This window comes from Lissotriton helveticus, chromosome 2_1 (genome assembly GCF_964261635.1).
Source record: "Lissotriton helveticus chromosome 2_1, aLisHel1.1, whole genome shotgun sequence".
Classification (NCBI taxonomy): domain Eukaryota; kingdom Metazoa; phylum Chordata; class Amphibia; order Caudata; family Salamandridae; genus Lissotriton; species Lissotriton helveticus.
Genome location: NC_136059.1, coordinates 464,842,624 through 464,856,837, shown reverse-complemented (window position 1 = coordinate 464,856,837; position 14,214 = coordinate 464,842,624). Strand labels below are relative to the sequence as shown.

General features: G+C 49.1%; 1 protein-coding gene across 1 annotated transcript in view; it reads right to left on the bottom strand.

The window, feature by feature from the left end:
- The window catches only part of MAP3K1 (mitogen-activated protein kinase kinase kinase 1), a 563,015-nt gene that overhangs the window by 154,943 nt on the left and 393,858 nt on the right, over positions 1-14,214 (bottom strand). Inside the window, exon 12 of the mRNA XM_078675109.1 lies at positions 345-436. Coding sequence (XP_078531235.1) covers positions 345-436 — 92 coding nt within the window. The remainder of the gene's footprint in view (positions 1-344; positions 437-14,214) is intronic.

Below are 14,214 nucleotides of genomic sequence, written 5' to 3'. Positions count from 1 at the left end.
TTTAAGTCAATGGCGGTCTATGAATTTGAAGAACATACCTTGGATTCCTTTGCGAATCCCCCAAAAGTCATAAAATTAATCCAAAACTAGGAGTAAGTTAATAGTAAATTTCCAACTCTTGAAAACCCCAGTTTGAGACTTGCACCGAAAATTTTAAAATATACATATTCAATTAGAAGGTACAACAAGTCGATTTGACTATTGAAAATAAATATTTCCATAATCAGATTCCTAACAAGCATCATCAAAGCCATTATGGGCCATTCTCTGAACTGAGCACCTTACAAACTGTGTTCCTCGAGAACACAACAATTAATTTTAACTGCATTATATTTAATTGTTACCAGATTTAAGGATTTCTCTTCCGACAGCCAGCTCCCCAGCCTGACCTTTGCACATCTCCAGCAATGTGGAAATTGACAGTTGACTTGTGCGGCTGGAGTAAAACAAATAAACGTATGTTATTTCAATAATACAGGTCACACTGCATATCCTCTCAAAGTAGGCTACGTGACAAAAAAGTAAGACATTTTGTAGTGAGCTTGTAGACTAGTTGGTCATTCAAATACTGCTTGGATGCTTTAAGTGTATGATTGCAACTTGCTGTTAACATTAGGGTTCAGGCTACCAGAAGTAACAGAAGATCCTCCATGGACAAGAAGTATCGTTATTCAGAACCAGAATCAGAAAAAACTTTATTGGATTTCAACAGCAGATAAAAATCATAAAAGCAGCAAATATATATACACAATATTACACAATTATTGACAACCATATTATTTTAAGAACATTTAAAAATATTAATAAATTGATACACTGTTAGACTGAAATATTTAAAAGAATTAATTGATCATGGAATTCCGTTTCCTCAGAATACTTTTTAAAAAATCAATCATGATAATAATGCATTTTTCATATTCCAATTGCTGTGGGTTTAAGTAAGTATCGTTATTAAAAAAAGGATATGTATCTCAGAACTCTTCACTAAATACACATTATATGGCAAGTCAATGAACCAGAATAATAGACAAATTAGGGGAAGGGAGCTCTATCATACAGCAAAGTAGAACTCAGACTGAAAATGTGGATCATATGGCGTGGTTGTGCAACCTCACTGTGTAATAATGTCACAGTCCTGTATGAGTTACAGTTAGGTTCATTTGTAAAACCCTAGCTCATTCCTGGGTATCTGTGGCACTGATCAGTCAGGCTTTATCAAACCAACAAGTATAAAGCATAAGAAGTATCAAAAACATTACATACGAAGAAAACACAACAAAATAAAAAAAGCAGACAAGCTTTGGCATAGCCAATAAGGTCTCGCCTTTGGGACATTAGAAGAGATTACAATGCAAGTGCCCCGGCACCAGGGGTTCTGCGGGGTCTAATGTTACACCACGACACAGTGGATACATGCTTGCCCCAACTACATCTTTAGATGACTCTGCAATGTCAAATTGTGCCCATTGTCATCAGCTAGCATTTTATTATAAAGGCAAGATTTCCGTTTTTGTTTTTTAATACGCATATTTACTCCAAAGTCAAACAATCCATAAGCAACTGCCCAGGATCAGATGTAGGACGTATATGCAGTTTATAGTAGCGTGATGTACTGTTCCAAGGTGAAACACACCTTTAAAAACGGATTTCCAACTAGTACAGGGTTGCATCCAAGTGTCTTAAAAAGTGACCATATTTAAAAAACAAGGACAGTAAATGCACCTAAAAGAGACAACTACTAGTTGAATTATCAACTGGTTTTCTGAAGCGGTCAACATTGCTGCCTATGCAAGACCTAAAAAGTCAGGCCAGGGACAGCCTGCAACCAGAGCATAAATCACAAACCGAGGGCAGCAGCTACTTATTCCTGGAGGAAAGCCATTAACTATTTCATAATACAAACAGCAGTCACTACCCGCCCTCCAGATATAACCGGAGACACATCCGAGGCTCTCGGGGTTGCCTTTGGACAATGGGGGTGGGTATCTGGCGGCGAAGCTTGGGTATTTGGAGTTGCGATGTCTGGCGAACAGATCTATCTCTGGTTTGCCCCACTTTTAAAAAAGAACAGTTGAAGAAATTGAGGATGAAGTTTCCACTTGTGCATCTGTTGTCTCTGACGACTTAACAGATATGCAACTTGATTGTGAACTCCTGGTAGATGTTCTGCTAACAAAGATTTTTGAGGAATGGCCCACCTCCATATGCTCTGCGCCAGCCGGGAGAGCTGTAAGGAGTGTGTTCCTCCTTGTTTTTGGATGTAATACATGGCTGTCATATTGTCTGTACGGACTAGTACAAACTTGCTTGATAGGTAATGTTGAAACTATTTTAGAGCTAGAAAAATCGCTAACAACTCCAGATGATTTATGTGGAGTAACTTTTGTTGCGGTGTCCATGTACACCCTGAACTGTGTGTTCTTCAAAATGCGCTCCCCATCCTGTGAGAGATGCGTCTGTAGTTAGCACCACTTGTGGAACAGGCTCTATGAACGGCCGGCCCTTGGAAAGGTTTTTGGTGTTCCACCACTGCAGAGAGCAATATGTCTGGTTGTCTACCACCACCAGATCTGTTATTTGTGCTGAGCGTGATTCCACTGACTTGCTAAGCACTCTGTTCTGGGGGGCATTTGTAGTCTTGCGTATGGTACTATGAAAATGCAAGATGCCACCATTCAGATTAATTGCATGAACACTCGAGCTGGTAGTAAGTGTTGAGGCTAGAATTTTTCTATACGAGCTTGCATACTTTGTATCCTTGTTGGATTGGGGTATGCAATTGCTTTGGGGGTATCTATTGTGGCACCTAGATACTGTTGAGACAGGGATGGTTGGAGGTGTGACTTCTTTTGTTTTACTGTGATTCCTAGCTTGTGCAACAGGCAGATTGTCTGATGCGTGTGCTGTACACATCGTCTAGGTATGAATGTTGTCACTTCTTAAGTGTGCTGCTACTACACTTTGTGAACACACAAGGTGCTGTAGTGACCCCGAAAGGGAGTACTTTGAATTGGTAATGTTGACCTTCTAGTACAAATCGTAGGTACTTTCTGTGAAATTGATGGATAGGAATGTGGAAGTAGGCGTCCTTGAGACCTAATGTGGCAAGGAAATCGCCAGAACCTGATGTAGTGTGACCATATGGAAGTTGTCGGATTGTATGTAGAGGTTTAGGGGTCTTAGATCTAGTATATGTCTGAGGGACACGTCCTTTTTGGGTAAGAGAAAGTATAGGGAGTAAACTACTGTGTTTTGATGTGTTTTGGGACTGGTTTTATTACATTCTATTGCAGTATAGATGCAACCTCATGTTTTAGGAGTGTGAGATGTTCCTGTGACATGGCACGTTGTCTGGGTGGTATTGTTGGAGGAGTGGAAGTGAGCTCCAGGCAATAACCTGACTGAACTATTTGTCTCACCCACCTGTCTGTGATGATGGAGTTCCAGACAAGTAGGAACTGTTGTAATCTCCCCCCGACAGGAGTGAAATGGTCTGGGGGATGGAAGGGAAGTCACTGTTTGGGGGTAGAGGCATTGTGGTTGTTGTTGCTTCTGCCCTTATTGTGGTTACCTCTACATCCTCCTCTGTAATACCCTCTTACTGGGCGAGATTTGGGTGGGCGCTTTATAAGAAGAGGAGGTGTCAGTTTGAAAACCCTTAGAGGCACCCCTATATGAGGAGCGACGAAAGGACGCTCTATGGGTCTGAGTTTGTAAGGCTCCCGTGAAATTTGCTGTATCCGTATCTTTTTTCATTTTCTCTAGTGCATTGTCAACTGTTGGACCAAAGAGATGTTGCTGGTCAAAGGGTCTTATCTTAAATCAAGATACTGGCCTGTACTTCTGCTTTGAATCCAGAGATGCGTAGCCATGCATATTTATGCAACAATACTCCCGTATTTATTGCTCTAGAGGCTGTGTCTGCAGTATCTAATGCAAAGCAGATTGAGGTATTTGTAATAACCTTGCCTTCTTGTATCAAGTCAGAAGCCATGGTCTTATATTGCTCTGGCAAATTTTGCATGAGTGATTCTAACTCATAATGAGCTCGATCATATCTCGCTAACAAAGCTTGAGTGTTAGCAATTCTCCAGACATTAGCTGCTTGTGAGATGGTGCGTTTCCCTGAAGCATCTAAAAGCTTCAACTCCTTATCAGGGGGTGGAGAATCCCCTGTTGTCTGCGAGTTAGCTCTTTCCCTCGCACTTGATACCACTGAGTCCAATGGCAGCTGACCTTTGATGTACGCTGGGTCGGTTGGAGTCGCTTTATACTTTTTTTGCAGTCTGGGGTGAATTACCCTGGCTCTGACGGGGTCTTTGAATACCTCTGGTGCATGTCTCACCACTCCACTAAGTATTGGTAATGTGGTAGTGGTTTTATGTGATGACAGTAGTGTATCCATAAGGAATTCCTCTTCCACTGGATCTGTATGTAAGGCCACTCCATGAAAAGTGGCTGCTCTATGAACGAGCTGTGTAAACCCAATAGTGTCATCTGGGGAGATGGACTAGAAGGGTAGGCGTCATCTTGTGGCAGATCTGGTGCATCTGGCGCATTATAATCCTCCCAGGGATCATCTGACGGCCCAGGAATATTGTCTGGGTCATCTGCGTCTTGGATATGATGCTCACTTTCTACCCCCTGTGAATAATTTTCATCATCATCCTGCGGTATAGGGCTGTGTGTGCTGGATGGTGAGTGTACAGGAGAAATATCTGTTGGTATCTCCATCAATGGTGAAGGAATTCTTATAGGGGAAGTTTGAGCATGCTTTTTGAGAGGAACTGGAGGTGGTTAGGGAGCGTCCATTTTCCTCTTTTCAGGCACTGTAATGACATGTCCAGTCTTTGGATTAATACGTAGAGTCTTTTGCTTTGGGTCTGGTTGGAAAAAGCTCTTCTGCTGAAAAATTCTTTTTCGGTGCCGATTTATCCTGTTTGGGACCGAAATGCTTAGGTTTTACAGTGTCTATTGTCTTTGGAGCGGATTTTGGCTTCGGTTCCGAAGACTTGAAATCATGTTTCTTTCTCAGATCGGATCTTCTTGGATCGGGAATTGTTCTCGAAGTGCGTTTGGAATTATCGACCTTCGGAGCCGAAGTGTGTTTCGGAGCCGAAGCAGGCATCGGGTCGGCTTTTTTCGGAACCGGAGCCGTCGGTAGACTTGGGAACGTCTTTCGGTGCTGAGCTTGTTTTCGGCTCGACCGGTTTCGGTACCGATGGCTGCTTCGGTGCCGGGGTTAATTTTGGTTTGAGGACCTTTTGCTTGTCGGGACCGACAGACTGACTTGAGCATGAGTCGACTGGAGGCTTCTTTGGAATCTTCGTTGCCGAGCCAGAAGGCGGGGCATCTGAAGGTTTTGGTCGGTGTGCACCTGGACCCGAAGGTGGAGGTGGAATCGAAGCCTGTCTCGGTATGGGGGGGTGAACAGGGTCGATGCTTGTACTCACGACCTGTTGACCAGCTGGAAGAAGAATGTCGTCTTCTGACTGATTCTCGGCTCGGGAAGTTCAATCCTCTGCTTTGGAAACGATGTTGTCCTGCTGTTGTTCTTCGGACTCTACCTCGACCGGAGCCTCGTCTATGATGAGGTCTGGTGTCGATGAAGATGACTGCGCCATGACTCTTCGAGCTAGACGGTCCCTCATGGTCTTCTTGGACCGGAACGAAGCGCAGGCCTCACAGTCTCGACTCTCGTGCTCTAGAGACAAGCACAGATAGCAAACCTCATGAAGATCAGTGCGAGGAAATTTGTGTCCACACTGAGGGCACATATTGAAGGGTGTTCTTTCCATGAGCCACAGGTCCAATGGCGCAGTTGGGCCCGACGGCCTCGATAAACACTGGATTCGAGAAGCGGAAGCCTTTCTTTGCCGTGGGTAACTGGAATTACTGTTGAAGACAATACCAACGGTATGATGTAGGACTGGAAGGGGGGCGTGGCCACGAGCCGAGCATGGCGGACACATTCTGAGATAGCTTCGTCCTCTGCCCGGTAAATTTGCTATTATCCTGACTTCCCCGTATCCCACGGGACACCCACTCAAGCCCCAAGACAACAGAAGGTGAGGCGAGTGGACGGGCTCGAGCTATACATCCCGGGTCTCCCCTGTGAACGAGTGCGGCGAACGGCGCCGAAGAGGCCTGGCTACAGGACGAGAGCCGCGGCCTAAAGTAAAAAGGGAAGCCGAGCTCGGCGAGATCTGCTAGAGGCAGTGTGAGCGACGTAGGTGGCACTGTGCGGTGTACTGCCGCGACAGTGTGTTTGGCGGACACTGCGCCCGGTGCCACTAATTGCAGCTCGGGCCGAGAGGGTGAAGCGCTGATACGGCGCATTTGACCGGCCCCGGAGACCTATCTGGAGCGCGAGAGCGCAGGGTTCAGCGCACCGTCGCCTGTGGAGATACCGGCCCCGCGGACCTGGCCGGGGAGCTGCAGTGTCACCGGGAGTGGGTCCGGAAGCCCTGAGAGACGTTCTCTGCTGTGTGAGGGCCACGAGAGTGTGCTGGGTGGACGGACCAGGAGGAGTACGCGTCGTTGTAGGCGGGCCTGTTCCTGGTGGCGCCATCTTGATTTTATCGACATCGGCTGCCATCACCCTGCTGAGCTCGGACCACCCCCGCGGTGAGCAGTACCGCGAACGATCCTCCGACAACAGTGGACATATCCGAACACCAGTGCGGTGAGGAGTAATACTGTGGGGCCACGGGGAGTGCTGCGAAACAGGTGCGGTCCACTCTGCCCCTCTGGGATCCCCTCTTGAGGTGCCCTGTCTGTGTGAGTGGTTGGGGCCACGCGGGCGTTCCCGCCGGTAGTGATGAGCTGCCCGCTGACCTGCTGATAGGGTATGGCGCTGGTCCATGGAATGCTGAGGGGCGCGAACGCCTGGCACTCCGATTATAGCGGCGCGATAGACTTTGGTGGGAAGGCCCGACATTGTGCACTGCACCCCTGTGGACACGCGCTCGGAGGGCTTGCGGACCGCTTGACAGACACTGGCCTGAGGCATTGAAAGGAAGAGGCGATTAGACCTGAAGCGGATCAGACGAGTTGTGCCATACCTGACCTCTTTCACGTCCTCGTGGTGCTGAGAGTGCCTGCAGGTGCCGGGGGAGTATCAAACGCTGACGCGCACTGCGGGAACTGGTATTGAGAGCGCAGGTGAGGCCTCACCACCACCATCCTGGGACCGCAAGCCATGGGGAGGAACAGAGCTAAGGTGCAGGACGAGGGCGCGAATGCGGATCTTCAGTCCACTGGCTCGGACGACCCACTAGCCTCCTTCAGCGGTGAGTTCATACCGCCGATGGGCAAGGGTACACAGGACGATAAACTGGACCTCATACTGGCTGAAATAGAGGCGTCCAGGGAGGCGCTTGAGACACGTATGGACAACATGGCGACTGGCTTGTCGCTCCTTCGGGCACACCACAACAAGCTAGCTGAAAAGGTCACGGAGCATAAGATCGCATTGGACGACCTGATCCCGCAGCAGACGGACCACTCCACGAAAATAGAGCATATGGAGAAACAGCTTAAACTGATATGGGACAGGATGGACGACGCGGAAGGGCGGGCCCGCCGCAACAATGTGCGAATTTTGGGGATTTCGGAACGCAGCAAAGGGAGGAACCCCACGCAGTTTGTAGAGGATTGGCTGAAGAAGATCGTGGGGCCACAGGATCTCACCCCGCTCTACAGTGTGGAAAGGGCACACAGAATGCCGGCAAAACCACCTAAGCCGGGTGCGCCACCACGACCGCTATTAGCGCGCCTTCTGCACTACAAAGACAGATTCCGTGCTGAGAGTGGCAAGGGAAAAGGCGCCACTGCAATATGAGGACAAGACCATCTCAGACTTCACCCCGGCGGTGCAGAAGGCCAGGTCGACATTCCTAGGGGTGAAGTGCAAACTGCGGGACAGAAACCTGAAGTACGCCCTGCTATTCCCGGCCCGCCTCAAAATAATACATGGCAACAAATCGTATTTCTTTGACACGCCTGAAGAGGCAGCGGAGTGGATGGAGGTGGCCCTGACACCGTTGAACACGCAGGACCTGCTCGAGGAAGACCAAGGTGGAGAAACTTAACGCCGAAGGGAGCAGAGACCTGGTACGAGCGAGGAACACGCGGGGGGATCTTCAGAATGCGAAGGAAACACGCTGAACAGAACACGGAAGACTCCGGAGATAGCTCTGCTAACTGAGGCTGCACTGGCTGCCCCCGAGGCAAGGGACAAATCGGATGTGGGCAGCAACTCGGACTCCCGCACAGAGGTGTCGGGCTCTGCTAACAGCGTGCAACTCTTCCCCAAAATTACTGCCCAAGAGGCGAATGCCCTCTGATTGTAGCCATAGAAGTCCTCGATTGGTAACGTATGATAATTGCACTGGGGCGCAAGTGGGTGGACTCAGTACGGGGATACACACTGGCTTAGGGTACACTGTGGCAACACCAACAGGTCCCGGGTAAGTGTACGTGGTTCCACCCCCCCAAAGCATAGTCATGTTCTGGTTTGTCAGTCGCCCACGTTGGGCGCTGAAGTTTGGGCCTCAGGTTTTTTCACTTGGGGACCTTGGAGTTTGAAAGTTACACGTTTTAATGGCACTTGCGACAATACACTTACTGCATTACCCCTTCATAGCACGAGGCCCGTTCGACACACCTGACACGGACCACAATGGGGACGCTTAATACATACAAAATATGCACCTGGAACGTGCGAGGAATGGGGTCAATCCACAAGAGACACAGACTTTTGGCACAACTTAATCGGAGGCACGTCATGGTGGCATGTCTTCAGGAAACCCATCTGAACAGTGCAGAGAGTGTGAAGCTGCTTAAAAAGTGGAAGGGGCAGTTATATGTAACTACTTATTCTGTGTTTGAGAGGGGCGGCTATATGGCTCAGAAACTCTGTTCCCTTTAAGCTGGTGGAGAAGAGGCTGGACTCAGAGGGTAGATATGTGTTCATCCGTGGGATGTTGGATGGCTCCCCTGTCGTGATTGGCAGTGTTTATGCACCGAACTCGGGCCAATCAGACTTCTTAACTACCCTTAATGGAGTATTGGCAGACTGGTCGGACTATCATTGGCGCATAGGTGGGGATTTTAATGCAGTCCTGGACATTACACTAGACAGGTCACACCCACCACTACATGCCACTGAGAGTAGGAGACAGGCAGACGCTCTTGCGCAGTGGGCGGAGGGTTGGGACTTGGCTGACGCGTGGAGGTGCACACACTTGTTGAATAGAGAATATACATTCTACTCCCTGCCCCATGGATTACACACCAGGATAGACCGTGTCTTCTGTACTACATCCTTGCTTTGGGCGGTGGTCACTGCCGAGCATATGGGTAAGACTTTTTCTGATCACAACCCGGTGGAAGTCTCATTACAGTAGGGTAGGGTCCAGACGCCAATACCTACATAGCGCCTGACACCGGAGTTACTCGAGGACACTGTCTTTCGGGCGACCCTTACAGACGCCCTAACAAGTTACTTTCACATAAACGCGGACACGGCCAGCTCCCGACAGATAGAATGGGATGCCTTTAACCCCTTCCATGATCATGACAAGGTCAGCTCGTCATGCAGTACACTGGAGCTGTGCTAATGACGAGCTGACCTTGTCATGAACAATGGTAAATCTGACTTGTCAGCACCCAGCGGGAAAAGCCTTAGCACCAATGTGGTTAAGGTGTCCATAAGGGGGGAGGCGATGAGCACACGAGTGGGCATGAGACACACTGTCCTGGAGAGGCTCAGGGGGGTGGAGGACCGCCTGGCCATGTTTGAAAGCGAGGCTGCAGGTACGAATCTACCCTTCACGCCACTGCAGGAGGCGCGCATACAACACGCTGAGTTACTGCGCGTACTGGATTATAGGGAATACATATGCAGGCAACACGCGCAAGCAGAGAGGTCTGGGCCTTTGCTCGCGCGTCTGATAAGGGATGACCCTGTACGTGTGCCCATACTAGAGGTTATTGACCAGGGAGGGTTGACAGTCACGACACAAATGGACATCAATTCTGCCTTCAGGGACTACTATGGGACGCTGTATGGCCCACACAGACAGCTATCAGAGGAGGCATTCGAGGAGTTCATGGTGGAACTAGACTTACCACGGTTAGAGACCCACCAGCAGGAGGAACTAGCACGCCCTATCACGCTCACGGAGATACGCCAGGCCACACGCGCGCTCCCGCGGAATAAGACTCCGGGGACGGACGGCCTCCCGGCCGAGTTCTATGGGGCCTACGTTGACCTGCTTGCCCCACGCCTGCTCGTGGTGTTTCAAGAAGCGCTGAAGTCACAGGGACTACCGCGGTCGTCCCTGCGGGCGCTGATTGTGTCGCTCAAGAAACCGGGCAGAGATCGCTTGCAACTGGCTAATTATAGACCCCTGTCCTTACTCAATACAGATTACAAAATACTGAGTAAGGTCCTTGCGACGAGACTAGCCCAGTACATACCACAACTGATACACCCCGACCAATGCAGCTTCGTACCTGGCAGGAGTACAGCCATGAACCTGCGCAGGCTCAGCCAAATCATGCTTCATGAGCGGACACCGGGGGGGACGGAGGGCTGTGTCTCTCTGGACCTGAAGCAGGCCTTGATTCTCTTACGTGGGATTTCATGTTTGCTACGCTCACAAAATTTGGGATACCGCCCGAGTATACAGCCTGGGTACGGCTATTATACACCCGCCCGACGGCTCGGGTCCACACGAATAGATACATCTCTACACAACTAGACATAGCGAGAGGGACCAGACGGGGATGCCCGCTATCCCCACTATTGTTTATCCTGGCATTAGAACCCTTGTTATGCAAGCTCCGGACCACAGCACGTCACAGGGGCATACGAAGAGCTGGGACAGTTCATGTGGTGTCGGCATATGCGGACGACATTATCCTATATTTGCACGACCTGAGGGGTGGGCTCGACCCTATTCCCGAAATCTTTGAGGACTTCCGGGTGCTGTCGGGCCTCACAATTAGCGAGCCTAAGTCTTACGGGTTCTGCTTCGCCGCCCCCGGAGAGACTGCCCAGTTAACCTTCCCTCCACACACTTTCCAGATGGCGGAGACTACCTTCCGGTACCTGGGGATACAAGTATATAGAGAGGCGAAGGATATGGTCGACGGAAACCTGGATAAGGCGATTACAGCGCTGAAATCACAGGTGCAATTCTGGACAGCACTGCCGCTATCGGTGGCAGGACGGGTGGCCATCTCTAAGATGGTAGTTCTACCCCGCCTTATTTATTATTTCACGAACCTACCCTTCATGGCCCCTGCATCAATGTTTAGGATGTTGAATACTATACTTACGGAACTAGTTTGGGGGTCGGGTAGGCGACGCATTAGTCTGGCTAAACTACAGCTTCCTACTGCAATGGGCGGTATGGGGGTCCCAGATCTGCTGGCATATAGCTATGCATGTCAGCTGCAATGGCTGGCCTACTGGCTGGCGGGTCGCAATTTGCACGAAATTGGAATGGTGGAGGCGGACAGGGCACGGGGGGCCATCCACACCCTGTTACTGCCAGGGGTGGAGCTCCCTAGGTTGAGTTAGTGCATCATGGACCGTCGTCCAGTAGTACCCCAATTTGGGGCAATCCCATAACATATGCAGTAGTCGCGCGTAATCCGCGCCACAACGGGGGCAATTGTCTGCCGTGTGTGGGAACATTGCGTGCAATCGATGTGGTGTGAGATATGCCCTGTGTAGAACCATAAGTTGAATGAATTTAAATGTCGGGTTCCTCGACACTCTTTTCGGGAATTTGAGGATTCGTTCCCATTCCTTGTCCCTGACCGCTCTCCCTATGTCACCTTCCCATTTGTCTCGCAAGGGCTGCAGCGGGGTTGCCCTCCCCGCCGGTATACCGCTCGTTATCCATTTCGTCAGGTGACTGCCCGATCCCATGAGGTACTGCATTGTAAGCAGTGGGTTCGCGGGAGGTTCGTCTCCATTCGGCGCCCATGTCATAGTGACATAGCGTTGCACCCTGGCGTGCAATAGGAATAGCCCTCCCGGGGCATGATGCAAGACGCGGAAATCCTCAAAAGACATGACGCGGCCATCCGCGAACAGGTCCCCAACGTGCATCACTCCCGCATCATGCCACGCGGTGAGCACCTGGGTCGTCAATGGTGTCTTCCAAGACAACATTAAAGTGTAATTATCCGGGCCCACCACCATATGGTGATCTATGCAATAGTGTGTGGTCTGCAGCCCATATGCCTCGAACATAATGTTTCGTCCCTGCTATGCAATGCCCTGGGGTGAGAATAAACTGTTTACCATCAAAGCGTCCAGTACCATGAGCTGGGACTTGCACTCCTGATCCTTAATGATGAAAGGCCAGCCATATTCATTGAAGGCGTGGGTGCCCATATACGACTTGTTTCGCGCAGCTTAACTACTGGCTCACATCTACTTTCTTACAGGATAGCCTCAGCTCAACTTTAATGAGAAGTGGCAGCCCATTGAAAAGCGTCGGTCATTGCTGAAGCTGGAGCCCCGTGGGTGCTGGGTTGAGGGGCCAGCTTTCTCAAAGTGAAAACGGCATGGCATGCTGTGTCCCATGAGTGATGGGTAGAGGGGCAACCCTTCTTAAAGTGAAAGCGACGGGGGCATCCCTTCTTAAAGTGAAGTACAGAGGAACAATGTTCACAGAAAACGATGATACAATATAAAAATCACAACATAAATACAAATTCAAAACAGAGACAAACGGTATTTGTTGCTCGCAGTGTTTAATTCACACTGAGCATTGGTCTGTTCTTGACAATGTTCACATATCATTACAAACAGTGATGTCCCTAAGTGTGGAGAAGGGGGAGGGCAGGATGGGGTGATTGTGATTTACGTGAGGGTAGGATAGTGACTGCAAATATGTAGTGTGCATCAAAACAGTACATCACTCAGCACAAACGTTGCTCATTCTTCGAGCCTATTAGTCACAGTTTGTACCAAAACAAAATTATGTAGCCATGGTTTCAAACATTAACACAGTATAAAATCTCTGTTGTTCAAACTGGCTTGATTTTAAAATGTCGACGTTTCGACCCCAATAGATCGGTAGGCTGTTACATTCCTTATCGCGGGGTCATCATCAGGACAGAGGTGTGAGGGTAGGGGAGGGGATCATAAGTCACCTCAGATGAGCCGTGTGAGCATTGTTTGGCTCACACAGAGTTTCCCCAGCAGAGCAGCGGCATGTAGGATACCTGAAGGCTCTGGCCCACATTCTTACAAAGACTAAATGTCATTGACAGCCGACTAACCCGGCATCAAACAGAGACAACCACCCCTATAGTGAAGTCTTTTCCGCTCTCATGAACAAGGAGCCACACGTGCCCCACATATCATCAGCCTCCCATCTGAGGCGACTTAGGATCCCCTGTGGTATGTTTTATAGATTGATGTAATCACCACAGAATGTATTTATGTAAAACTCATCAAAGCGTTTAAGCATATTAAACTGACATGGGTTTTTATGTTATTTCTATATTTACACAGCTGCCCCTGACAAAGGGCACTATAAAGGCCCAAAATGCATTGGGATTAAGTTTTGTAGCTGTTACTTGTGAATTAAATGGCCCTACGTGAAGCGGTTAGAGGCCTGGATGGGCACAACTGCCTCATGAGAAGCAAATAGGGTTCTTGAACAGCATTGTCGTGAATAATAAAGTCAAGCTAATGAATTTTGGAAAAATATGGAATAAAACAGTGAACTTGAAAAGGTTGTAAATCTCTTCTTTGAATCTGTGCAATTGGTCACGCAGCACACAGTTGCTGCAATTTGTTCCACACTAAGTACACACGTGCAACGAGGCGAGGCACGGTCCCAGTCAGCATGCAAACCGGTTGAAATTGGATTACCACAAATAAAACAGAAATGATGGTGTGCAACTGCTACTCCCGTTTACACATCCCTGTGTGCCATGCCTACAACCACTGCCCTGGCATAGATCAGTCACCCTTCTAGCTGGGTACCCTATACCAGTGGTGAGGGTACAGGTGCATGAGCCCTGTAACCGTTCAGTGACTAAGCCCATTCTTAGACAGTGTAAGTGCAGTGCTGCCATTAGGAGTATATGATGCTGTCATTACAAACTCCACAGCACCATAATGGCTACACTGAAAACTGTAAAGTTTGGTATCAAATTTCTCAGTACATTAAACCC